The sequence below is a fragment of the Gallinula chloropus genome (assembly GCF_964237585.1).
Source record: "Gallinula chloropus genome assembly, chromosome: 4".
NCBI lineage: Eukaryota > Metazoa > Chordata > Aves > Gruiformes > Rallidae > Gallinula > Gallinula chloropus.
The window spans coordinates 37,151,117-37,178,809 of NC_140088.1; the positions used below are offsets into that span (position 1 = coordinate 37,151,117).

The window sequence follows — 27,693 nt, forward strand, 5'->3', positions numbered from 1 at the left end:
TTTTGATTTTATTAAAGTTCATCAAAAACCACAACAATAAATAAAAGAAACGCCAAAAACCTGTTGCGTATGGTACAGGGCGAGAGCGAGGGGCCTGCTGTGGCAACGGTCACACGCTGGTGCTCTGCTAATTGCAGACCACCCCCCAGAAGGGACAGGGGGAGCCAGGGCACGTGCTGAAGGAGCACTCCCACCTCCCCAAACCGTGATCTTATGGAGAAGACGAGTAAAGACAGCACCAGCGGCTCAGCCAGCATGGGGTGGGATGGCACCCTGAGGCAGGTGCCGTCCCGGGGCGGAGACGGGGGCCTGCGGACAGCAGCTGAAGGATGGAGCTGTCGCTATTTGTGACGGTACAGGCGATCCTGGGTGGCCATGCTGACCTTCTCATGGTAGTCCTCTATCTTGTCATGCAGCTTCTGGTAGAGCTGGGCAAGGGGCAGAGCAGGTAGCAGAGATGAGGGCTGCCGTCCTGTCCCACCCCATCCCACGCTCCAACCCCATTCCCGTTTCCCTTCGGCTCGGGCACTGCCGCAGGGTGTTTACCAACACCATTCCCTTCCCATGGGACGGCTGTACCTACCACGACATTGTGATGGTTGGCGGTGCTCTCCCGCAGTGCCTGGAGCAGCTGGTCGATGGCGGCGTAGGGCAGCCACACCATGGGTGCCGTGGCAGAGAGCGGGAACTGGAGGAGAGGGGAACCCTTGTGTCACACCATGCTCGAGACAGAAACACTCCTCATGGCAGCCGCAGTGAGGAAAAGCTCCCAAACCACATCCCAACACCTGCTTGCCTGACTAAGAGGTCCCCTCTCTCCCAGGGTGTAGGGAGACCCACACCCACTTCTCCCGCAGGCAGCACCACATGCAAGTCATGGGCACCAAACCCAAACCGGGCTCTGCCCCTAGGACCAGTCCTCCTCATCCCAATGCTGCAGGTGAGCTCACCTCAATTCCAAAGTACTGGTGTCCTTTGCCCAGTACAGCATCTACGTACTCCAGGACTAGATCCACGGCCTCCTCCAGCAGGTCGTAATTCAGATAGAGCCGCAGCAGCTGGGCAGCATCCACTTTCTGCAAGCAGAGAGGGGCAAACCTCATCCAGGGAACCTCATCCTGAGAACTGCCATGATGCCCAGAGGAATCTGCTCTGAGCCTCAGGAACAGGCACAAAGCAACCAGTGTGGGTATCTGGGGCTGAGAATGGGAAGGTAGGGCAAAGCTTGTGATGAGAAGGTGCCTGGTGAAGCAAAGGGACAGCTGGGATTTTGGCCAGCAGGCAACAGTGACCTCTCTCTCCCTGTTCTCACCTTGTAGCTGTTAATGAGCCAGTTGGGCAGAGGTATCCCATGTGCCAAGAGCTTGTTGATGACGCAGCGATGGTACAGGCTGTTCTGAGTCGGGTAACGCTCCAAGTAGGACGACAGCAACCGCCAGGCTTCGTCTGTGGCACTGCAAGGCAACACTTCTTCTTGAAACCCATGGCGGCAGCCCCTGACACGGTCTGCAAGGTCACAGTGTGCTCTGGGAACCTGTCCCACTGCCTGGGTTCAGTTGCATCCAACAGGCCGGGGAGAAAGCACAGTGACAGCATGGAAACACAGCTCTCCCCACATCCCTGTCCCGCGGGTCTGGTTTAAGGGGGTTTGTAATGAACCAGTGGACTCCTCTGGCTTCCTGCAAGGCTTTCTGCCTCCTGAAACAATTCCCTTGTGAAATGTGGCTCTCATCTTCTCCCCCCATGGAGCAGGACCTACCTGGACTCCTTGGTGGTAACCAGTGATGAGAGCTGGTTTGCTGCCAGCCAGTTCCAGGCCTCTGCCTGTGCTGCCTCCCCTCCCAGCTGCAGCTTGATGCACCTGGAAGATAAGAGCAGCACCAGGGTGGTCACCCAGCCCTTCCGCCCGGCCTTCCCAGCATTGAAGACACCCCCGCTGGGTCTAATGGCTGCACATTAGCTTTCTCTTCCTGCCAGGCCAGCTATCAGAGTGATTTCTAAGCTGCTCTAAGAGCCAGAGAGGAATTAATAATGGCCCTGATGTTAGCAAGCTTTGGTAAGAGATGCCCTCTGTGTACCCAAGCCACAGGAACTGGTTGCAACAGAGCTCCTCAACAACTGAGGGCACAACGGACCTTCTGGAAGCATGGGGAGACCAGGAAGAAGAGGAATCCTGGGGTCAGAGGCAAGGTGAGAGAGCAAGAGGTTCACACCGAGATCAGACAGAACTGCAAGTGCTCTAAGAGCTGCTCAGACTGCCAGACACCAGCTCCCCACCCCCAAGATCAAGGGGAAACCTCTTCCCTCCACTACCCGCTCAGCAAGGCTCCCTTCTTTTGAGTTCCACCTCAAAACTGCTGAGCCAGCAGCCGCCAGGGCTGTGCACAGCATTAGCAGCCGCAGCAATCAGACGGGTCAGGACAGCACTGGCTTCTGACCCCGGGGGAGCTGTGCCCTGCCCAGCACCATGCAGCGCACATCCCTCAAGGCGGGGTGGGGGGCGAGAAGCTCGCTACCTACTTGAAGGCGAGTCCCTCGAAGATGGGCGTCAGGGGCAGCTTGAACGTTTGGCACAGGGTGATGGCGGTGTCAAAGAGGCCCGCCCGGACCAGCAGTGCAAGCGTTTCCTCAGGCGTAGAGTTGCCTGCAGGGAAGGAGGAATGGGTAAGCGCCTCTCCCAGTTACATTCCAGTGCTTACTGGGGTTTAACCCTGTGGTATTCAGCGGCGGAGTTCCAGCAGCACCATGCTAACAGCAGAGCACCCTGCAGAGGTACTCCTCGTCACTGGCCCAGAGCATGGAAGCTAGGGAGGGATGCAGGCAGCAACAAACAGCCCATGGTCAAGCACTGCCACTGCTCATGGGTGAGTAGTGAGGGGACAGCCTTGTTGCTGGCACAGTGGGCTTGCATCCAAGTGAACAAAGCACCAGCTCCACTCTGCCAGCACAGGCAGGAGGGGCAGCGGCAGGAGAGGAGATGAAAGTGTGGCACTCAACTCCCTGCATTACCATCTTGCCCTCCAACCAGCTGTTCAATCATCTCCCTGCAATCACAGCCTGGGAAGTCATCTCCTCCTGGTACTGGAAGGGGGACAACGCAGACATGGTGTGTAGCTCACATCAGAGAGCGGCAGAACATACTGAAAGGGCCAATGGTGGAGAGTTGCAGCCTTCTGCTCCCCAACGAGGAACAATTTAGATAAGCTAACCCTGTGTCACGAAGCAAGCTTGTCCAGGACAATCAGTTCAGTCTCACAAGTGCCTTTTTTCTAATCCTTTTTAATTCTACTTCATCTAGGGGGCATTGCCAGCAAGGGAGGCAAACCGAGCAACTGAGAAGTCGGTACCTGCCAGCTCTTGGCTGGGTCAGAAACAAATCGGTGCTTCCCCACCAGTGCTGAGGACAGAAAGCGCTGTGACTAGCACAGGCCTCAGAGGAAGCGCGAGGTGGCTGCGCTGCATCCCTCTCACCTGCCACAGCTGCTGTTGACAGGTCATGCTGCACCAGAGTCAGCCGGATCCGGGCCAACACACACTGCCTCTCCAAATCCTCCAGCTCCAGGATCTCAATTTGGCAGGTTGCTGTAACAGATGGACATAAAGGGCTCTCAGCATTTCCAAAAGGGCTCCTCGGGCACCACACAAACCGTCTGCATCCCTCTGCCAGCCTAAGAGGAGTCGTTCCACACAAAACACTGCAGGAGGGGGCAGGTTTTGTCACCCCTTCTTTGCTACCTCAAGCTGTGCCTGTCCCCTTGAGACAAACCTTCATGAGATACATCTGATGTGTGGTTACAGCTGCCGCTCTGACCCCTAAGCATACAGCACAGAAGAGCTCATTCAGGAATAACTGTTGTAAAAATAAATGCCTGGCCTTGTATTCTCCTACTGTAGCACTGAGGATTGCGAGTCTAGCCTGCGGTGTAACTCCAGGGACCAAAGACCTTACCACTGCGCCAGCGGGGTGTCCGAGAGCACAAACACCAGAAGCCTTGAACAACCAGGAACTGTCTCACAAAGGCTTCTGGCTGTTTGTTTGTTTAAATTACAGATTATTTCCACTGCAAGCGAAAGTGCTCACAGGACAAACTGCAGAGGAGCATGCGCAGAGGCTGTTACATGACAACACACATCAAAAAGGAGATACTTAACACTGGGAGAGTTGACGAACTTAAAATCCCCCAAATGATTGATCTGCCAGAAGCAAGAGCTGCCCGGAGCCTTCTCCCAGCTCAGGTGGGAGCAGCTGAGCTCAGAGGCCACAGGGGAAATGCTGTGGGGCACACAGTTGGGAGGAAACACTGGGACCAGGCACTTACTTGGAATAGCCATGCACTCCCCGTCATGTGTTCTCTTGGGGGACGCTCCCGGACGTTCGTACTTGCAAGAAAAAGGCAGAAAGAGGGTTTATGCCCACCTGGTTTCCACGGGACAAATGCCCTCGGTGAGACACAGCCCCAGCTCTCCGTTTCAAGCCTTGATCTGAATCACAAGAGACACGCCACCACTCAGCAGCTCAGCTTACCCTTATCTCTGGCTATCAGAAGCACGGCATTAGCTGACCAGGCTACGGTCGCCACCTCCCCGTGAAGAGATTTGAAACGCAAACCGTGTTACGTTAATTCTTTCAGACTGGTATTCCTGCTGTTCGGATCCTCCCCAAAGGATTTTCTCTGTCTTCAACTAAAGCTGATACATTCCCACACAGACCCACCACCCCACTCCCAGAAGCTGTCCTGCTTCCACCCTGCTCCAAAAAAGGGCAACAACCCAAGGGTGAGGGACAGGACTGATGTTCAGAAAGGATTTTGGAAGCTCTTCCCTAATGTACAGCTGTCAGTGTGCCCCCAGGCAGGACAGCTCTGGTCAGAGGCTTCATAGCAAGCTCAAGTGTTTCCTACCACAGCTCCAGAAGCTGGCTGCACTATCCAGGCGTACTCTGGGCGGATCAGCCGTAAGCAGTTAATAGCTGCGAGGAAACAGTTCCCCTGCTTCTGCAGCCCTCGGAGCGTCCGCACCTCCCTGCCCAGGCGCATGCCGTACTCAAACATCACCGTGCCAGCTGAGGAGACAAGGGGAAGACATCAGTCAGGGCCCGGGATAGGCTGCGCCGTGGGGAGACGGCGAGCAGGTCCTCACACCACAACGCGCCCACACGCTGCGCGTTACCCTTGCGGTAGTTGTGGCGGTAGATGTGGAAGGCGTACAGCAGCTCGTAGTAGTTGTGGGTCATCAGGTCCACCGCTCGGGCGTGAGATTCAATGATTCCCACCACCTGTGGCACACAGAGGCTCGGATGGCTCAAAAATCCCTTTGGAACAGAGTGGCTTTGCCTTCCACCCTCCCAGCGCAGCCGCTTACCTCGTTAAGGAGGTTCACGTAGGGGAACTCCACCAGGTCCTGGAGCTGGGACCGCTCGCACAGAACCACCACTAGCTGGCGCAGACAGTCCAGCTGCCTGCGAAGAGAGAAGCCACAGGGCTCGGGAGGAGCAGAACCCGCCCACGGCCAGGGCGCTGGCTTAAAGACACCAGCATGCCGCTCTGATGAGCTCCAGAGGGTTTTATGCCTGGCTTGTCCTGCCCTGGAAAGGGGGATCCCGGAGAACAGGGACCCACCTCTCTGCGAGGGTCTCTTGGGAGGGCTCTATTTAGTGAGATTTTCTTCAGCCTCAGTTAAAACACATTCCCACTTCTCCTCTGCAGGTCCGTTCCAGCCATCCCTGCTTATCACACCCTCCTCTGCTAGGGTCAAGCTTCCTCTTCCCACCTCACTGCCCAGAAGGTATTCCAACAGAAATTCAACCCCAAGACTTTACCAAACTGATGTGAATCCCACAGCTTTGTAAAATACACGAATGCCACATGCAATTCCTTAGCCAGAGTTTTTTGCTCTTCCCTGAATCAGATTGTTCAGGGTTGGAAGGGACTCCAAGGATCACAGAGCTCCTTTCAGTCTGATGGAAAAATCTGTACAGGAGCTCCAAAAGAAGCAAGCGTAAAGGCACAAAGCTGTCACCCACCTGCCTGGATCTGGGTTTTGCGTTAAGGCTACATATGCTTCGCTGTTGTGGCCCAAATCCAAGTGATGTTTGAAGATGCAAGTCCTCAAAGTAGCCTGAAAACACCAAAAAGCACAAACCGGCATGTTGTGAGCTGTACATCTGAAGAGGAAAGTCCCATAGAAGCTCCCTGAGGAAACACCTCGACAGAAAAGAAGTGACCGGTACCTGGCTTCTCCAGTCATCTGCCGATTCCATGACAGCCAAGGTAGCCAGCTGGATGACCAGCTCCGGTAAACCCACCATGTCCAACAAGCGCAGGACCTGGAGAAGACAATGCTCTAGGGCTGGCTGCAGCAGCACTGAAGAATGGGCTCGACCTGGCAAGGGGGACGTGTTTGTTTGGAAGAGCTGCTCCTGCCCCTACTAACCATCAGAGTGGTCACTGTGCCAATGTCTTTAAGCGGTCAGACTTTTGGAAGAGGTTTTGGTAAGTCGGGGAGATCTGGATCAGATCCCAGCACGACAGGGCCAGGCTACGGCTTTTCTGCAGGGTTCATCTCTGCAGACCGGGAGCATTTTAGCATGGGCAGTTACAGCAAAGCACGGCGACAGAGGTAACGATCCTGTCCCCAAGCACACTCGCAGCTGTATAAGAGAAGTTCCCTCTCCAAGGGCCATCCTTGTTTTCCGGATTTTAAAGTCAGGGAATCCCCTACCATGAGCCTTGGTCCAAACTCATGGCCTGCCTGAACTACGGCACTGCTCAAGAAGAAAGATCCTCTCTTGATTGTAAGATATTCGTTGTCATTTGCCCCAAAGCTTAATACCCTTCCCTGTACGCAGCACCCTACATCGAGCCTGGACATGTCTGGCTTCTGCCTCCAGCAGCTGTATCTCATCCAGCCTTTTTCTGCTGGATAACCGAGTACTCTGCTGTCAGGTGGAGAGTGTCTAGCTGCCACGCTGCACTTACCTCGCCACCACCCCCCAAAGTAACCAGCCTACGCTAAGGGTTTCTGGGGAGGTGAAAGGTATGTTTGCTGAGTCGCAAAGCCTCTCCTCTGAAAGCTGGGGACCAAGGGGGAATTCTCTCCCCAAGCAGCATCTGCATGGAACGATTTGGTGCTGATTTACTCAGTCAGGATCGTGGGCGCCGGCGCGGCTCAGCCCTACCTTGCTGTAGTACTGCAGGCGTGGAGTGGAGACCACCTCACCCTCCTCGGGTTGGATCAGCCTGTCCAAGAACTCCTCTCTTCCCACCTCTGATGCAGCTTGGCAGAAACAGTCCAAAGCCTGGAAGAGCACCAGAAAACAGTTTGTGTGTGTGCTCTTTGGGGGGACTGAACCAGTCTGCTCTACTGGTGAAAGGACGAATGAGAACTTCCCCAAGGGCAGATCCCACCATCCCCCTCTAATCCCATTCTCTGTCTGAAGGAAGCAGAGGAGGAGATGGAAGTTTCCTGACCCACACAGCAGAAACAAGGCTGTGCACTTCCCCCTTCCCAAGGGAAAATGCCCTGGATCCCAGAGGGAGGTAGTGCCAAGAGATGAGGGCCTTACCTTGTGCCCCTCACCCATGACAAGGTAGCACCGGCCCATCATGAAGCAGCAGGAGCCCATGTTCACGTGGCACCACGGCTGCAGCAGGCGAATGTATTCCTATGGGAGAGGAGGAACCAAAGTTTCAATTCAGGCTAGTACAAGGCCATGGCCTGCAGACACCCTGTGTCAGAGGAAGGGGTAGGTCTCAAGCACCAAAGTGGTATTTTTGGTGGCCCTTTTAGCTACACTGCTCACAAAAATCCCACTCTTCCAGCACGAGGGATGATTTCCCCCAGTCCCAGCGTCTCCTCGGTGCACAGATGGGGAGACATGTCTCCCAACATGTTCCAGGAAACAACCTGCTCTGAACAGCTCAAGTGTCTGTAAGAAACGCCTCAAACAGCACCCAACACCCCCAGAAATCAGACACAATGCTCTCTACAACTGCTGTAAACCTACAGTAGAGAGCTGCAAAGGAAACATTACTCTAGCATGCACAGAGCCTGGCCAGGAGCACGCATGTGTGAAGGCAGTGGGAGAACAGGCAAAGCGTGTGTTAAAGAGCAGCAGCAGGGCAGGAGGAGAGGGAGAGCAGCCAAGGAAGGCCACAGATTGCAGCAACAAACTGCCAGGCATGGGGCAGAGAGGTGACAGCACCAAGGACACACCGCACAAAGAACCACAATGCAAATGCTGACTGGGGTGATATGACACAGCCTGGCCCCGTGCCCACTCTGTCAGGGTAATCTAGGGGCTGCAAAGTGTCATCACCTATCAAGAAGCAGCGAGGAGGCGTGATGGAAACTCTGAAGCTGGCATCCTTCCTGCCTGGGAGAGCGGCATACGCTCTTCACGCTCAGAGAAGCGGAGATGTCCCACTAGCAGGGCTCTGGGACTCGGTAGGAAAGGAGAAGCCAAGGCCTGGAGATAAAGCCAAGGTCTCACTGTCCAACCTGCACCTTCGTGTGCGTGTAACCACAGCAGCACGAGTGCTTCCCCTAGCCCAGCCACCGGTCCACTACAAACCTCATGGCAACGATTCCTCTGAGCCCAGATTCACTGCACAGATTAGCTGGCTACAACAGTAACTCCCACCCCAGGCCTGCTCAACAGCTTGTCATGCCGAACAAGCGAGGAGGAGAGGTTTGGCCCTCGTCCCAGGCCAGTGCTTTGGTCACTAGACCTTCTCTGTGCCCGCCTGTTACTCGCAGGGAGCTTCCTGAATCTTCACCTCTATTTGGGTCACCGTGCTCACGCTCGCAGCAAATCTGGTGTCAGCTCCCTGAGGTCAATGCACTTAATCCAAGTTTACGTGACCGCCTGGGATCAGTAAGCGTGACAGAAGGTAGAAGGAAGAGCCCGTTCCTGCAGAGATAAAAGTCTCTTGCATCTCCTCGAGGCGGGACGCAAGCGTGGCGAAAGCAATGCAAGGAAATTGAAAGCCTGCTCATGCCACGAGAGCGCACACGTGCCAGGAGGCAGAACGATGCTGCCCAAACCGCCCTGGCATTTCCTGGCTCAAAAGCTCTGCGGGTTTGACATTCCTCCTACAGCAGCAACATGAACAGGCACACAAAAAAAAGCAACTCATCCCCCGAGTGTAAGGGGCTGTGAGAATGAAAGGGTTTCTGCTAAGCACAGGGGGAAGAATCAATGCATTGCGAAGAACAACCTGCCTGGCCTCGCGTGCCTCGAGGGCCACCAGCAGCCAGAGAACGAGCCACGCTGCACAGCACTGCAGACAAGAAACCAGGTGGGTTCAGGGCTCAAACACAGGCAGCCACAACTGCCAAGCCCTGAAGAGACAGTGAAGAACCAGTGGTCTGAAATACAGCGCTTCATGGGGACAGCTGAATACCAAAAAAGCAGCCTGTCTGCCTTGCTGCCAGGTATCAGGAGCGCAGCTGGTGAGGGAGACACAACAGACACAAGCTTCTTATTGCCGTTTGTCACTAGTTAAGGGCATGTAAGGAAGAGAAGAGCCCTCCCAAAACAGCAGGTCTGCCGCTGGGTTGAAGCAGCCCTCTGACCCGCCCATCCCGCAGGCAGCCTGCAGCACAGGAAAGGCAGCGGGTACATCAGCAGCTAACGAGCTACCGGATTACGAGCTTGCTGTGATAAACACGCTCTGCAAAGACGCTTCTTGCGTATGGTATCACGCTGTCAGACAGGCCCCATGAGACTTAACTCTTCCATGAAAAGGGTGTATAATAATCCTAAGCACCTACCCCTGGATTCTCTTGAAAATAGGTAAAAGATAAAACCCGTAAGACTGCTATCCTGAATCGTTGTCTGATAGACCCTGTGGCATTTTCTAGGCACGAGATACTTAGCAGAAAGCCCTTGTGTTAAGCAAAGGTTGAGGGGGACACTCAGGGAACGAGTGGGACGTGATAGGAAGGTGAAAGACACTTGCTACCTTACAATCTGTTCACTGCACTGATGCTGTGGTAGTTGTAGGAGATATTTCTAACGCTTCTCCAAAAGAACCTTTTGGAGAACAGACTTTTGGACAGACTTCCAGCCCACCACCTCCAAAAGGGAGACGTGGAAGCAGAGCATACTTGGGAAGGTTAGCTCATGGCTGAGCTCAGAAAGCAGCAACTAGGGAAAGGCAGAACCAACTCCAGCAACTGGGAAGAGGGTATTTTGGGTAGTTTTTTCTAAGCAGAGCTAACGTGGCTGTGCACAGAACTCACGTTGCGTCCCACCTCTGCATGGGCCAAGGTGCAGACCTGCACCCCCACACAGAAGGGTCTATCGGACCCACTCCTGCTCTTCCCTGTTCAGTTTCTGGGAGAGAGACAGCAAGGGACTCACCTGGAGCTGGGTGTACTGGCAGCTCCCCATCAGGCACTCAGGGAAGAGGAAGCCGGGATTGCTGGGCCACCTGTGCCGAGGTTAAGGAACAGAGGACAATCCAGTCCAGAAAGCTTGGAGAACTAGTCTGAAAATCAGCAGACCTCCAGTGCTCAGGGTTTTTTTGGGGGAAAGGAGAAGAGATTAAGCTGCTCTTTATACAAGTCGTTGTTCTGTAATAAGATTTATCCATATTACAACAAACCCGTTAGTACATCTAATCCATAACTACCCAAATCTTGTCACCCTTCCAAATCTCCCAGCACCACACACCCCGCCAAGTCAAGTTGCTAGAGCTCAGGGGTTTAAAGTCAAACCCCCAAATCCTTCATTACTGTGCACCTCAACGGGGTGGATTCCATGAAATCTTAAAATACCCACAAATCTCATTAACATGAACAACAGGCACTTGTTCAAGGGATTTGCCTTTGAAAAATAGGTGGGGAAGACACTGAGTTTGGAACTGCGCAAGGCTTGGTGGTGGAAACGTCCAGCTTACAGCACAGTGTGGCTCCCTCCCTGACCCCTCTCTGCTGGCCTCAACCCTCCTCCTGTCATCCCACCACGCTCCCAGCATCACCACTGGAACATGATACACAGCTGCCATGTGACCTCTCACAACTCACCCAGGGGCTCTGGCACTGCCACGTGGCAGAGAAACTAACCCACTCCACCCGCCCAGTTACGGCCAAGGATACAGGAGCGGCAGAAAGTCGGCCACGATGGCGGTAATGAGATGGGGCCAGTTCAAACTTGTTTCAGCCAAAGAGGTGTTCGGTTGAGAGAAGAGTCGAGATACGATGTGCTTTCTGGCCACTTCCCGAAAGAACAGCTCCACGATTGTCTGGGGGCCGGACACTACAAACACAAGTTAAAGAAACACTGAGGAGAGGGACAGCAGCAGAGATCCTGGGCTCACTACTCCATGTGGCGCTCGTCAGCCCGAATGTCGGGGATTAAGTCAGAGCAAAACAATAAGCACGTTCAATACTCAAACTTGTTGGTTTTGGGTTTCTCTTGCTGTCTGGTTAAGTCAGAGAGAGCAGAAGGAGATCAAAGCACCACATACTGCAACGTTTATTAACCGCAACTCAATTAGACCACAAAGAATAAAGGGCTGTGCTCTCTCTCTGGCTGCACTATTCACAACCCATCTCCAGCTTTCCGGCACAACAGGAGCGTTTTGCAGGGCAGGGCGGAGGGAGTGCTGATTTGGCTATCGGGCTCTGCTCAAACGCCTCCCTCCTTCATTCCAGTACCCCAAGCAGCCCCATCTCCCACCAGCTAACTGTTCTCAACGCCTCTCCCCAAGCGGTCACCTCCTTTCTATCTTCCCCACGTTTCACATACTTTTCCCCCAAAAGCACAGCAGCCAAACAGGACTTTCCTCATGAGCGGGCCAAGAAATAACCCACGACACCGGCACAACACAAAGGATGTTTTCAATGCGGCTTTCACACACTGACATTTCTGCAGAGGGAACTGCCTCCTGAACCAAGACTTTCATTCAGGGAGGGTTCAGACTCAAGAGACTGCAGCCCGCTCCCAAAGAGCACAGATGCCCTGGGTCTGTCAGCAAGCGGAGGAAATACTTCTTCAGCTCACAGCCCTTCACATGTGGCACCGCTGCCTGTTTGTCACTGTTTCTCAGCTCCCCCTGAAGTGTCTCAGCCTCAGAGCACCACACAGACCAGTTAGAGCAGTCTTTTACCTGTGCGTTCCCTCCCCTACCCTCCCAGCACCTCCCTCTCTAACCACTTCAAGGTATGCATCCTCCCAATTAAGTTGCTTTATGTCCTCCCCCATCAGGGCTTCTCCCCCAAGACAGTAACCTGGAGTGCAGGTCTTAGCAGCCAGACTTAAAACGTGAGCAAATTATTGTCTGCCATTTCCCCCCGGAGGTACCAGCTGTCTGAGCTCCCATCTGAACTGCAAAGCACTGGAAGCACCAGCAACCTTTGGGAAGTATTTCTACGGTCTCCGCATCCTCGAGCTGCTGCTCCTGCTCCCTGTGGGATAAGGGCTAACAAGCAGGATGGACCTGGCCCACTACGGCCATGATAACATCCAAGGAGCAAGAGGTGAACTTGGCTGGCACTGACAGGGCCAGAATTAATGTCTGGCCAAGCGAGGCCAAGCATAAGATCCATGTCTCTGGTCCGAGTCCAATGCTACAAGATACTAAGTTGTCATCGTTGTTTTTTGGCGGGGAGCGTGACAAACATCTCCACTCAGAATGGGGTCATTCAACCGGGCACTTCATTAGCTCTCTGCGGGAAGTGTTTCCCTTGGGTGGCAGAGACACGGAGTACAAGATGTATAAATAACAGGAGCAGAGAGCTGATGACCTGCAGGCACCTCACCTAGTTTATGGGGCGTTAGGGCAGTGGTGTCTGCTAACTCCAACACGGATAGATGCTGCAGATTAGATTCCCTGGAGAAGAAAGAAAGAAAAAAAAAAAAAAGGCTTCAGCCAAGAGACAACAAAACGCCTCCTGCTTTAATTATGCTGGCGGTTCAACCCGAATGACTCCTACTGCTGAAAAAGGCAATGGCACACAGAACAGTGAGACAGGATTAGCACCAGGCAAAGAGTCACCCAAACAAAAAAAGAAACCCAACCCAGCCCTCCCCAGCACGGTCCAGCTCCTGGAGCAGTGCTCCCACAGGTTCTGCACAGCAGGAAGGGCATTTCAGGTGCATTTAGAGGGAACCTACAATCATCCTGAGTCAGAACAGGCACAGCAGAGACTTACAGCGTGTCGATGGGGACGTCTGATGCCAGGCACTGGCTCGCCCACCTGATCAGGTAGTAGGACAGCAGCAGGGGAGAGGTACGGTGCAGCAGGTCCTGCTGGGACTGGAAGAGCTGTCCCCCTCCCAAAACCACCTGCAAATAGACCACAGAGGCGAGCATGCTGAGAGGCCAAGTGCAGAGCGGGCATGACGAGGGCGATCGGTGGAAGTCCGTATCAGGCTGAGCTCATCTCTCCTGCCAACGCCACGGTTGCAAGTAGCCCGGGCACTAACTCAACCCACCTGGGAGACCAGCAGGACTCCTGCACGTACCAGAGTAACCCAGGTACAAAATACAGCATTACCTCAGGACCAAGGGGCGAGTAAGCTGCTCTGGTGACCCAGACCCCACGGGAAAAGCTTAACAAACCGACCTACATGCACCACAAGTGCTTCTCTAACCTGCAAACGCCAGCACCTGGGACACCAGCAGAAAGGTGCTTCACTGAGAGTGAAACTGCAGCTCTGCTGCAGAGACCAGCCCTGGGCTGGGCCCTGCCAGCCAGGCACAGCACCACTGCACGCTCCAGCTGAGAGCAACATGGCTGGGTGACACAGGAAGGACACAAGTGTGTCAAAAGAGCAATTTCTCAGCAAGCAAGCAGCAGGTCACTCGCCTCGAGAGCCTGGTTCCAGAAGGGCACCTTGCAGCCGGCTCTAAATGCTCCTAGGGCAAGCTTACCCAGGAGAAAGGGGATTTATTTTCAACCAAGAAACTACTGCAGCAGTTTCCAGGTAAATATTGGTTTAAACAACACTCCCCCTGTCCAGGAACTCGTTCCACATCCCTGCATCCACCCAAACCATCAGCACCCTTGCTTGTGTGGCCACACAGCCAACAGAACAGAAACAGCCCAGCCCCACAACCACAAACACAGCTGCCACTACAGTGGCTGTTTGCACTGGCCAGAGCTGCCTCAGAGAGGCCGAAACCATGGTGGTTTGGGTTAACACCGCCGCTGTGACGCAAAAGTGCTGCACTGCCAGAGAACCAGGCTGCAATCGCACGTGTGCTGCACTGTGCGGTGGTGTGGGAGAACAGTATGTGCTCAGGCAGCCTGAAATGATGCCCACAAAGAAGGTTTTACTTCCTGCTTCCTGGATGCTCAGCACGGAAAGAGGGAGTTAGGGCGTGAGCGCAGCGCACCGCTGCTTTGCTTAGGGTGACAGAAGCGGCTGAGGAGAGAACAGGGCTTGCCCGAGCCTTGGGCTAGTTCAAGCAGCCACTGGTGTTTTGTGGGAAGAGCAGAGCTCAGAGGTTGTCACCAGCAGAGCCCCAGATCCAAAAGCTCAGAGAGCACGGCGGCACTTCAGGGCTGTACTCACAGGATCTCCAAGCCGCAGTAACAGCTGCTGGAGGATCAACAGGTCCCGACAGATGAGGAAACGGATCGTGGCAATCTTACAGACCCCGCAGCAAACCACGCTGACAGCGGTGCTGCTACCATACAGCTGGGTGAGGTTCATGCGCATGCTTAGGTGATGGGCTGAAAGATAAAATCACCGAGATAAGGGGAGGAACCAGAAGGACAACAACACTTGAGCTCTCCCAGCCCAAGCTGCAGAGACTTCACCTCTTTCCATCTCAGCATCTGTCTCGTAGTCCATCTCTCGGATGAGCATGCTGATGGCATGAATGGGGTTCCTGATCTCCTGCAGTTTGCTGTGTATGTCCTCCATGACATTTTCCCTGCAAGTAAAGATAGTAAGTGAGCCACGTGATGTTTAAACACAAGAGGGCTCCTCTTCCTCCCTTACTGCGTATCTGATCAGCCTAGACGTTCCTGAAGGGACTCCTCCTCTGGCTCCGAGTTTTATTGCAGCACCTGCAGTAACCAGTGTATTTACTGCGCTCCCCCAGGCGACCAGGAAATAACAGTCGGATAGCTGGCATTCCATGGAACAGGAGGTGAGCATGGGCTGCAGGAGGTGAGCACAATAACCACAGGGCTTGGCCAAGGCTCTGACCTCTACCTAACATAAGGTCTGCAGGCACTTGCTTTCCACACTGCAGTGATCATCTAAGAGGAACTTCTTCCTCTCCTGCTCGCTCTGTCTTATCTGAGAATCCCCCAAATGTCTTTTCAGAAGGGCCCCAGGCGACAGGAAGAGGATTTTGGATGGAAAACCCTGCCAACGTCACCAATACCCGCACCTCCCATCTCCAAGGAGCCCTGGAAAAGTCTCCTGCAGCACAGGGAGAGAGCCCAGACTTCCCAAACAGCGCTTTGATGCCAATCAAGGACACCTCCAGGCAATCCCTGCTCAGCCATCCAGGGACCTTCTGCAGAAACATCTCCTTACGTGTCATTAGCTATCAAGTCCTCCAGGATCTGCTCTGCAGCCTTTTCTGGAGGCTGGAGGCGGAAGCAAGCCATTTCCATGATGAATGCCATTTCCATGGAAATTGATTCTCCGATCAGTTGAAGGCACTGGACAAGACAGACAACATCACGAGACATCTCCAAATCTGTAATGAAAGAATCTAACTGTACATTCACGAGGGATTTCAAAGTGAAGGTGGGAGGACCATTCAGAAACCAGTTAGTTCAGCTTCCATTAGCAAACCACCAGCAGCAAGTTAGTCTCAGTCCCACCTGTCAGACTGACCCTTCCCCGTTAACTCTGAGGCCAAATGAACACTTAAGAGGAGCTGACGAGGGAAGGAGTTGGGCTTTGCAAAGTACAAACACTGCCACAGCAACAAGACAAGGACATTCCCTCCCAGGAATTTCCCCCCCACCCCCGAGTCACAGGTTGAAAGGAAGTAATTAGTGCAGTGTAAGAGTGAAAAAGCCCCACAAGGCCCAGAGCAAGGGGTTCCACTTAGCTCCACCGAGCAGAATGCTCCCTTTACAGTGGCTACCTGTCTGTAGCATCGCCTCGCATGACCAAGAGAGGGAAAATCCCATGCCTAGGCTTTAAACCACTGCTTTGCCACCCAACCCTTCACATCTGAGTTTTTAAAATCAAATCACTTTTTTTTTGGGTGAGAAGTTTGAAAGAAGTCTGAAAGGCAGGAACTGCGAGCCTCCCAAACCCAGCCCTGGCCTCCAGTGTCCCTTCCCTCAGATCCAGAAATAGCTCGACCAAGTGGATGACGATTCTTCTTTATAAAAATATATTTAAAAAAAATAAAAATCACTAAGGCATGGAAGTGGAGCTTAGGCAAGATTTTCCACTGCCTTTTTCTTGTGAAACGTCATTCCATGGCCAGCAAAGTGCAGTGGTGACAATATTAATGACAACTTCTTAAGCACACTGGGGTTTGCTTCCCTGAGACAGGAACAGGCACAGTCCTTCCTGCAGCTTACACAGGAACATTTATACTACAACATTTCACTGAAAACAAAGCTGGCAGAACCAGGCAGTCGAGCCCAGGGTGCTCAGAGGACCACAAGTGTCCTTCTTTTCTGGAATCTCTGAAGGGAGTTGTTTACGCTATGAGTGTCTGTGAAACAGAACCGCTTGTGCCATGTCAGAGTAGACCTTATGGCTCTTGAAGGGGGCAGCAAAGCCAAGCCAGCACCCATGTTAAACTGGGCTCGTGTTGGGGGAGCCACCACCATGCTCAGAAACACAAGCTGCTCCATCCCATTCTCCCCAACACAACTGGGGACCTGCCAGCACACTATTGAGCTCCAACGTGGCAGAGTTGTACCACAGAATGCATGAAGGCGGCGCCAGCTAACCAACCACAGCCTACACAGGCCATTCGTAAGGCCTCGAGGGCAAAGGATCCACCAACGCATCTGGGACATCTAAGGGGCTTCTCAAAGTTACCCAAAATGAGTCGTGGCAGGTTTGGAGCTCTGCCAGTATCTTCCAATGTCTGGCCTGAGCGCAGTGGCAGGCATCACAAAGTGAAGCTCCCTACCAACGCCCAATGGACAAAATTACCTCCGTGGAGATAATCACGGAGCTGGGAGCACTGCAAGAGGCCTCTGTGGAAACTGCCACTTCCCAACACGCAGCGTTTCAGCCTCCAACACCGTGAGAGCTCCATGTCTTCTCACTCACCATCAAAGATGGCAGCATCATCCTCACTCAGGTGGTGCTCGTTAGAAAGGAGATAGAGGTGGTCCACCAAGGAGCAGGGCATGAGGAAAGACAGGGAGCCCTAGAAAGGTGAGGAGAAAGCCCTTCAGTGAGCTCCCCAAATACACACCGAAATAATCACAGCTTCAGGTGGGCCAAAGAGCCCAACACCATGCCCATCCTCACCTTCTTCAGCATGCACACCATGTTGGTGTAGGGATTCAAGTGCAGGGCCAGGGGCCGCGAGAGCGCTTCTTGGTACTGGAGACAGCAAGCGTAGAACTTGGACCAGAACTCCACCTGCAGCTGCCAAAACTCCTCCGGCGAGCACTCGTACTCTGTCATGCTGCCCTGGAACTAGGGGGAACACACTGGGATGGCCACAAGGTTTATCAACTCCAGTTATAGTTCCCTTCCCCACCACCTTCTCATCAACATGTTACAGGTGTGTCTTCCCTAAAGCAGTGAATCACACAGCCAAGCGGAACAGAGCCCACCAGGGCTGCTCCTACAGAGCCTCAGATAAAGAACCAGAGACCTCTAACACCACCATGCTACAGAAGATACAAAACTGCCTTTTTGCGTGAACTTTGTATCAACAGTCCGAACAGCGTCGAGGAGGAAGGATGAAATGGAGAAGGTTCAGGCCCAAAAGGACAGCCCCTTTATCTTTCAGCTACGTCCCTTAAGCAGATTATCTTCTGGTGCCCAAAATGATGACCAATAGTTCTGCACAGTGGTGGCAAGCACCCACGTGCAGGGAGCTGTGAACAGGCACTATGGAATGTGTGACCAGCAAAGCATGCCCTGGGAGCAGAGACAGCAGAACACTAGGAAAAAGAGAAAGGACTCCAAAGGAGAGGAGGGAATAGAAAAGCTGGGCAGGAAGGATGAAGATCTGTATATTTTTAAACTGCCCTGGAAAGACAAAGGACAACACAAGGCCTGGGGTCACTTTGCATCTCATTTGACTGCACCAAACCATCACAACACTGAATACGAGACGTAAGAAAATATTGTGGGAGGAAAAAACAACTCACCTCCCTTTCCACAGCTAAGGTAACCTCTTTTTTCAACTCCTCCCACGTCAGCTCCACGTTTGTCTCAGTTCCTTGGGAAAAGATCTGAAAAACAGCACAGTGAACTCTTACGTCAAAGCAACAGCTGCCTCCCTGATGTTCAAACAGCACTGAGCAACGCAAACCAAGCGTGAGAGCGTGGACCAGCGCTCCGTGGGATGCAAATATCGAGACACATGACTGTTTGCTAAAGGCGGGTGTCCTGGTTTCGGCCAGGATGGAGTTAACTTCTTTTGTAGCAGCAGATGGAATGTTGTGTTTGAGAGTAAAAATGAAAGCAGTGCTGATAACACCCTGATGTTTTTAGTTGAGTCAGACAGTCAAGGACTTTCTCAGTTCTTCATATTTCTCTATTCATGAGAAAGGAGGGGCGAAGCCAGGACAGGTGACCCAAACAGGCCAAAGCGAGTATTCCATGCCAATTACGTCCTGCTCAGTATAAAGGGGGGCTGATGGGAGGAGGAGCAGGAGTGGCTCCAGGACGCGCGGTTTTTGGGGGGACGGTCGGGTTCTGGGACAGCTCTGGGTGGCACGGCCTGAGTTGTGGGTTTGGTGAGAAACTGCATTGTGTATCAACAGCTTCATATATTTTTGCTCTGAAGTCCTGTTAGCATTGTTATATTTTATCTTTCTGCTATTTTAGTAAACTATCCTTATCCCAACCCACGGGCTTTTGGTTTCTTGGTTTTGGGGTTGTTATTTGCCCCTTCCTTTTCCCTTCCCTTGCCTCGCCCTCCCCCCCTTCCCCTGCTCTTTTCCTTTAAAGAGCAGGCAGCTGCGTGGATCTCAGCTCTCAGCTGGGGTAAAACCACGACAGTGGGGTACAGGGATGCACGGGCAGCTTCACTCTTCCCGTGGAAAGGGAGGCATTGGGGCGTAAGGCAAATGCTGCACACCTTCAGAGCAGCTCTCTCGTACATCGCTGCAGCCCTCCTAAGGTCAGGTCACAGCATGAAGGATCACACAATCACCTGGGTTGGAAGAGACCCTTTAAATCAAATCCAACCAGCAGCCTGACCCTGCCCAGCCCACCTCTAGATCATGTCCTTCAGCACTTCATCCACACGCCTCTCCAACCCCTCCAGGGATGGTGGCCCCACCATCTCCCTGGGCAGCCTGTTCCAATGTCTTACAACCCTTTCAGTACAGAAAATTCTCCCAGATATCCAACCAATGGCAATTTTAAACCATTTCCTCTTGTCCTATCACTTGTCACCCGATAGAAGAGACCGACCCTGACATCTCTGCAGCTGCCTTGCAGGGAGCTGTCGAGAGCGATGAGGTCTCCTCTCAGCCTCCTCTTCTCCAGACTAAAAAGCCCCAGCTCCCTCAGCTGTTCCTCACAGGACTTGTGCCCCAGACCCCTCACCAGCTTCATCACCCTCCTCTGGATGTGCTCCAGCATCTCAATGTCCTTCCTGCAGTGAGGCGCCAAAACCGGACACAGCACTCAAGGTACTCAGCTCTGGTGAGGCCGCACAACAGAACTACCACTGCCCTGCTGCTGGTCACACCATTCCTGACACAGGCCAGGATGCCATTGGCTTTCTTGGCCACCCAGGCACACTGCCAGCTCACATCCAGCCAGCTGTCCCCCAACACCCCAAGTCCTTCTCCCCAGGCAGCTCTCCAGCTGCCCTGACCCACGCCTGCAGCGCTGCTGGGGGTTACTGTGACCAAAAAAACTCAGAACAGGCAGTGTCAGCAGAGGTTTGGCAGCTCTGCTTCCGGTGAGAAGGCACCATGTGTTGCCTTGCCCTGGCCTCGAGGAGCCAGCCCTGAGCGGGTGTATTCTGAGAAACGGTGCTGCGGAGGGCTGAGAGTCTCTGTTCACCTGGTTAAAGCAGCAGGAATGAAAAGGAAGCTCAGCAACCCACCATCCTAACAGAAAACATCTTCTGGACACCACATTCTGCCTCCTGCAGTCAGCACACACTGGCCAAGGAACAGCACAACAGCCGCTAACTCGGTTCAGCGACTACTGACAGGTCTGCATGCTATCAAACACAAACTGACGCCCACCAAGAGCTCCGAGGAACCCTGCTGCCTCACAGCTAGAAGGCTGTAAAGGAAAAGCTGGACAGAGCGCAGCAAACGCCCTCCCACTGACCTGCAAAGCCTTCTGGATAGCTGCATTTGTGAACCGGCCAGGCATGAAGAGATACTCCAGGTAGGTTTCCTGCAAAGCGAAAGACCGTGGTTTAAGGAAACACATGTGTCAAGAGGAGAGCATTCAAGAGGCCACTTCCCATCTTTCCTCCCACTCTCCAGCTCATTCCCGGCATCCGTGTTTCTTGCCAGCTTCAGTTCACACCTACAACCTGTTCCAAGCTTCCCCCTTCCGGTCCCCCTAGCAGCTGTGATCATTCGCTTGTCCCTATGCACTCCAGATCTTGCTCATTCATATATCTGGTCTCAAGGCTCCCTCTTGACTGACCTAAAATTCTCCTTATCCCTCAGGTTCTGGTTTCATAACCACACTTTAATGCCATGGTAACAGAGGCTAAGGCTTGTCCCCTTAAATTCGGGGTAAATTTAAGACTGCATCGATATAATTTTGCACACTGGAACTTGTCTTAACGTTCCCCTGGGCAGAGAAGCTTCGTTACTTTTTGTTGCTGTTTCACAGTCAGCTCACCCTGGGGTCCTGGTCGTGTCGAACTGTCACTTCCTCTTCAGGCAGAGGCTGCATGAAGACCTGGTTCCACTGGCCTGCGACATTTCTGGAGGTAAAAAAAACCAGGATCAGCTTTTGCATCACAGTGCTCCAACACAGCGTGCCAAGGAGCAGGTGCCAGAATCAGACCTGTCCCTTATTTCACCAGTGATTGTGGACTTTAGAGTAGTCCCGGCTCCTGAGATGTGGTGACAGAGGAGCTGAACAGCAGCATGCTCAGCCCTGAGCTAAAGCAGCAGGTTGGATTCCTTAATTCCTATCGACACTCTCCCCACTGCACCTGGTCAGCAAGCAACTCCCAGACCGACCAGAAGATGGGATTCTTCTGCCTAAACCTGCACGCTCACAGCATTTTCCACCCCAAATTAGACTCCCCGGCTCGTTATGCACTGTGCCTGCACTCTCAGCTTGACAGAGCCAATGCTTTCACATCGCTGGGCTCCTCAAAACTGTCTTTCTTGGAAGAGCCTAGCCATTCCTGTTTCGAAGCAGCTCTCTGTGGAGTCCAGCCCTTGCAGAGGACGCTGCTCCTGGTGAGCCTGCTGCTCAGCTTTCTACATTCCTCACATTCCTGCAGCTGAGCTATCGCTTTATGATAAAGCGAAAACAAAACACCCCCAAAACGGTGTAATCTCCACTGCAGGAAGACAGAGCTGTGCATGTGACACAAACTCTGTGATAGGAAGAGCTGGGCACCGCTGCATCTCCAGGCGCTTCAGCCAGGAAAGCGGGACAGGAGAAAGGTCAACCCGGATCGGTTCTTCAAACGAGCTGCATCTACCCCCACGAGGTTACCAACACCAGCAGCCCAGGGCCGAAACTCACTGCTCAAAGTTGATGTATTTCACAACAGTTTGGTTCTCCTCGTTGTGCCACAGCGCCCAGATCTCAGCTGAAGTTAAGGCAAAGTCAATGAGAGTCTCCTAAGAAAGAGAGTCCGTGTTTATCTTCTTGTCAGAGATTCAAGCAGAGCAGAGATATGCATAGTTACAGCAGCAAAAATGTTCCTTCATATCATTTAGCTACACTTGGGAAAGAATTCTTCACCCAGAGTTAAATCCCCACAAGTTCAGGGCTCCAGCCTGCCTGTAAGAACCCTCCCACTCGGCTCAGTGCCTTCTGGGGCACTCACCTGCGAGGAGAACAGGGAGGATATGTGGTCAAGGCTGTAGCGGTTGCTCTCGGTGCTCACCAGCTGGAAGACACAGAACTACAAACATGCCTCATAAGTGATTTGCTAAAGGAAATCAACACTAACAAGCAGTGCATCACAGGGAAGCTTGTCTCTCTGGTCCCTCTCCTCGCCTGATGCTGCGGTTACCAGAACCCTCCGAGCTGGGCCAAGCTGAGCAAACCACTGATCTGAAAAGCCCCGAATCCTCAAGGCCCTTGCTACAAACCAAGTTCTGGGTGTTCTCACCACAGCAAGCAGAGCGCTAGCGAGACAGCAGAGCTCATGATAAATCCTCCTACTCCACATGTGAATCCCCCTGGGACTGGAAAGGACAAGCTGTCCAACAGATGAGACCACTCTGTGCCGTCACTCCTGCCCTGCTAAATTTATTATTCACCGCAAGAAGCAGAAGTTCTACAGAACTGGCTTGGCAACGCACAGCCACGTGTTCACGCAGTCCCAGGAGCCTGACAGAAACACACGATCAGTATTTCCATCCTTTTAGCTCCTTCTGGACCTTCCCTTTTCCCACGGCACGTACATGCTTTTGGGATCCTACCCAAACAGGAGGTGAGCAAGTGAAGTCACACTCGCAGATCAGCTTAATCACACAGGCAGCCCTGCTCCCACGGGCCATGCAGTGCTTTGAGAATAAAAACTTTGTTTATCCCGAAAATACTGCTCTCCCCAGAGGGTCAGACGTGAAGCTGTCCCCTATTTCTTGCCTTACAGACCCAAAATCCAAGGGGGAACGACATTATTTTCCGTGCAGCCCAAGAAAGACACCCACTGTTCACAGCAAGGAAGCCCCGTCCCTCCATACCTGCCCTCGCTTGGGTGCATGCATGTACACGCCGAGGTAAAGCCCCAGGGACTGGGAGAAGGCCAGGCGCAGCCGGTGCCCGGTCCCCGCTGCCAGCCGCAGGTCTCTGCTGACTGGCATGAACTCCAGCAGGTCTGCAACCATCAGGCACATCTGATCCTGCACAAGATAAAAGGTATCAGAAAGGTAACTGAGAAACTGCCCCTTCTCCTTCATCTCCTTCACCCTTCCCCATCTTCCCCTGAAGGGTGGAAGCACAGCATCCCTACAGGTATCTGCACCACTCTCCCTGACTCACCTGTGCCCTCTCCCTGCGCCTCTGCCTCGAGCACGTGGGCTTTTGGGGCCCAGGCATGAACAAGAAACCTTCCCCTCCCTCCCGTAACGCATTCCAGCGCAGATGAGCCGTGAAAGCAGTTGTGCTGGCCGATTAGCTTTGGCTCTGATATTTGGAGGAAGTGGCACGCAGTGAGCAGAGGCTGGTATTAACTTCTTGTTGACAAGGAGCCAAGTTACAGCACTTATTGCTGCTAAAACAGTAGGAAGGATATTTGATGCACAACCTCAGCCCTCGAAACGCTCCTGCCTGCCTCCCTGAACACTCCCCTGCATGGAAATGACCTAGCGCTGCCTCTTACCTTACACATAAAGCTTTTCTGGAGAGGAAACCCACCCACTCTGCAAACATGGCGACAAACACACACTGCAACAGGCCTCACAAACCACCCCAAATCCCAGCACGCAGGAGCCGCAACCGCAATGCAACAGGGGATCAAATCTACGGCAGCCACCCCAGCCCTCCTTCCGCCACCCAAGCGGTGACGCAAGGCCCTGCTCCCCCAAACCCATGCCTCATTCACCTTGTAGGACCACATCCGAAGTTTATGGTCCTGGCAGAGAGCAAAGAGAAAGGCATCGTGATCGAGGCAGTGAACGGAGAGGCTGACGGGCAAGTCTGACGGGGCACAGTCGCCTCTGAAAAGAGAGTTCATTTCAACAGCTGGAAAGGAGAGGCTGGCACACAGACACAAGGCACCACAGGCTTCCTTTGCACCGTGTGCGAAGTATCAGTGGCACGATACTAGGAGCAAGCAGCATTTTGGGATGGTGTGAGTCAGCACCTGAGGTGCAGAGGAACCCACCACACCACCATACCAGCAACGCCTGGTTGTTCGGCAGCTTTGGCAGAGCTGAAGCCCATCCCCAGCTTCCCCAGCCCCAGCCCAGTGCTTGCACAACACGGACACAGGATCCGGTGGGAAGCAAAGATCCAGCCAGCCCTGAGCAATGCACGGCTGATGGTCAAAGTCATTCAGGGCATCCCAATTCCAAGCAAGACGGCCTGGAATTTGGTTGGGTGCTCTAAGATATTGTAAGGATCACAATCCAACACCGAGCCCAGACTGCACACGGAGCGCCCGTGTGACCCACATGTAACCTCTGCCAGGCAGGAACAAGCCTGACATTTCAGAACAAGGGCAAGAACATCCAAGTGCCGTAATCCTTAATCTGTGCTGGCTGTGAGCCACACCCCGGGCAAATCCTTCGAGGCTGATTACTAGATATACCACATTTGCAGATACTGACACGTGGGATCAGCGGGACCCCGTTACGACCTGCAGCTCAAATCCCAGCTTCCAAACCACGATAGGTCCCACCACCCAGCTCACTTTTAAGTCTTTGACTTCAGCTGGAAACTCCAGGCAAGGAAATCAAAGAGACAACATCAGTCCCGCTTATTCGGCACCAGACACTCACCTGATGGCAGTTGGCATCCAGCCATTGAGGAAACGCTGCACCACTGAGCTCTGTTTCAATTCCACGAGCGAAACCGTCCCTTCTGAAACGAAAGCGGGGTTAAGGGACACGTACAAAGCGCTTGGTACCAGGGTATTTACCGCAGGGGGCTTCACAGGCACAACGTCACAGAGCTTTCGGGTGCGCGGAGCGAATCCGTACCACACATGTGCCAAAACCCGACCGTGAAGCCAGGCTCAGAGCTGGAATGGGGATGCCATGCGGAGCGGCGCTCTGCAAGGAAGCCGCCCACTCCCACTCCCGCTCCTTACCGGGCGCATCGTGGGAAGGCAGCTTGAGCACGAAGATTCCCCCCGAAGCAGAGGGCAGGGCGAAGAGAGCGTCCCCCTCGCTGCTGAGCCACGCCGCCGAGGCGACAGAATTAGAGGCCAAGCCCGGCACGCTGGGAATCACGTAGTAATTTGAAGGATCTCTGAAGTTGATTTTGCTGATGTCCGTAAACACGGAGTGCATGTGGCTCTCCGTTATCACATCCTGGGGGAGGGAAAGCAGCAGAGAGAACAAAGCCTGAGCGCCACGTACACGGGAAAAAACAAGCAGACAGCTGTGGAACAGCAACTGCAACGCTGCTACTGGATAAAGAGGATTTTTCCAGGAAGACCCCTCGTCATTTCCACTCCCTTTTCCCTTACTGCTCACCCAGAACCATTGCTCTTTATAAGGATGGGAAAGGGGCTTCAAAACCTGGGGTTTGCTAGTAGAATGCTCCCTCCCTCCCTGCCTCATATACTGTCACACCCCCAAGGAGCTCCACCGTCTGTCAGCTGCTCTGAGGTGGCTCGCAGTAAAACACCGGTAACAAGTGCTGTGAGGAACAGCTCCTTGGTAGCACTTCACCCCTCAGATAAAGCCGCCTAAAAGCGAGAGAGCAGCTCCCCAGGAGAGGAAAGGGACCTGACAAGCCATACAAGAAGCAGACACGGCTGATAAAGTGATGGGAAACGCGTACACGTGGTGTAAACTCTGCGTAAGAGCCATCTTCCATGCCATGTGCAGAGGCAAGCTACGAACACAGCCAGGCCTCTCCCTGAAGGACTCAGTCCCTACCTCAAAGCTGGGCTCCAGGACCATCAGCAGAGCCACCTGCAACATCCCTGATCATTATTTTGGGTCGTAACATCAACTTTCATCAAAATTGGGGCCCTATTCACCAATCTGAAACATCCCCAGCCCCGGGGCAAACGCTTCAAGTCTTCAGCCACTGCATCCCCAGGCTGAGGCCTGAAAACCTTCAGTTCCAAAGTGAAGGATTTCCAGCTTGCTTTTCCTACCCAACTCTCTTCCCCAGCAGTCCTCTCTCCCACACCGAGAGCTGCCCTGCGCCAGTGAACACAACCGCTGTATCGGGCAAAGAGCCTGGAGCCTTGGGAGTTTAACAGTTTAAAGTATCTGTAAAGAAATTGAACTGGAAAAGTTTGGAGAGGAAGAAACAGAAGTGCAGAGTCTTCCACAAAACCCAGGAGGAACCTGACAGGTTCCAGCTCTGCACCTCCAGAAACACCAGAGGTACAAACCCCTGCCAAATCGGTTGTGGTGGGCCAGCCATGGGAGAATGAGAGCAGCAAACACACGTGGGTCAAGATAAAGATGGCTTAATAAGCAGAGGAAAGAGGAAGGATAAGAAAATAAAACCAAGCAAAGCAATACCAAGGCAGCCAGCCCCCAAGCACTGGTCACCTGCCCCACTCTTCGCTTGGTTGTGGGGAAAAATAAAATAATCGCTTGGTAAGCAATGGACAAAGCTGGGGAGAGAAGTAAACAAGGGAGACAAAGCCTGGATAGACTGTCACCCAGCTGTTTCCCGAGCAAAAGGTGGCTAACCCTGACCCCAAACCCCCTCTTCTCCCTCTCACTGCCAAGCACACAAAGAACATCCCTCTGGTTAGGTTGGCTCATCTGCCTGGTCGCACCCACCCCCTCACCCCTTCATGTGGTGGGCAGTTTGAAAATTTCCACACCAATCTGTGGAAGAACCCTCATGGTGACAGAGCCCTGGGACAGGCTGCCCAGGGGGGTGTGGAATCTCCTTTTCCGGAGATATCCGGACCCGTCTGGATGCCAACCTGTGTGACCTGTCCTAGGGACCCTGCTTTGGCAGGGGGTTGGACCCGATGAGCTCTGGAGGTCCCTCCCAACCCCCACAGCTCTGTGGTGAATCTCTGTGATAAGCCGGGCCGGGCAAACGCTGCACCACCCGGGCTCTGCCACCGCTGCTCCAGGCACAGGTCCCACGCACAGCCCCAGCGTAAGGGAACAGAACCTCCCGCAGCCAGGAGCCGCGCCGGCGGGCGCAGCCCTCTGCCCCCGCTCCTGGGGCCGCTCCGATGGCCGGGGTCCCGCGGGGCGGGCAGCCGGGAAGCCGCGGCCGTTACTCACGCTGCGGGAGGCGCGGGCCGGGTGCGGTAGGAGCAGGCGATGCACCGTCTGCGCCGTGACCAGCAGCACGACCAGGTGGCTCTGCACCTCGCAGAGGTGGACGCCGCCCGGCAGCAGCGGGCAGCCGCGGACGCGGAGCCGCACGGCGTTGTTCAGCAGGCCGACGTCCAGAGACTCCTCCACCAGCTCCACCGTGTCCCCGGAGGTGGTCCTGAGAGGGAAGAGGCCGCGGTGAGGAGGGCGGGGAGGCGGGCCGCAGCAAGGCAGGCCCGGCCGGGCCCGGGGCCCCCCCGCCCGCCCTCACCAGCGCACGAAGCGGTTCCTGGTGGCGGCAGCAAGCTGCGCGCTCTCCTGGTAGCAGAACCCGCCCGCGCTGTCCGCGTAGCGGCCGGCGGGCAGCGGGGCCGTCCCCGGCGGGCTGAAAACCACGTCCCGAAGCGGCCGAGAAGGCGCCCGGCCCGCGGCGCTCAGCTCCAGGCAGCTTCTCTCCGCCAGCCCCGCCGCCAT

General features: G+C 54.0%; 1 protein-coding gene across 1 annotated transcript; it reads right to left on the reverse strand.

Moving 5' to 3' along the window:
- Positions 1-27,693, reverse strand: NUP160 (nucleoporin 160; the record flags this gene model as incomplete). Its single annotated transcript, XM_084262928.1, has 35 exons — positions 1-428; positions 584-688; positions 951-1,076; positions 1,313-1,454; positions 1,760-1,861; positions 2,521-2,644; positions 3,472-3,582; positions 4,320-4,380; positions 4,902-5,062; positions 5,170-5,275; positions 5,362-5,458; positions 6,023-6,117; positions 6,230-6,325; positions 7,178-7,297; positions 7,565-7,663; positions 10,367-10,436; positions 11,104-11,263; positions 12,769-12,839; positions 13,162-13,295; positions 14,528-14,688; positions 14,776-14,891; positions 15,506-15,671; positions 17,222-17,321; positions 17,426-17,596; positions 18,280-18,363; positions 20,429-20,497; positions 20,957-21,041; positions 21,821-21,918; positions 22,128-22,205; positions 22,993-23,151; positions 23,853-23,967; positions 24,751-24,829; positions 25,062-25,284; positions 27,187-27,397; positions 27,491-27,693. The coding sequence occupies 35 exons, from the start codon at positions 27,691-27,693 to the stop codon at positions 342-344; spliced, it is 4,185 nt and encodes a 1,394-aa protein (XP_084119054.1). The 3' UTR covers positions 1-341.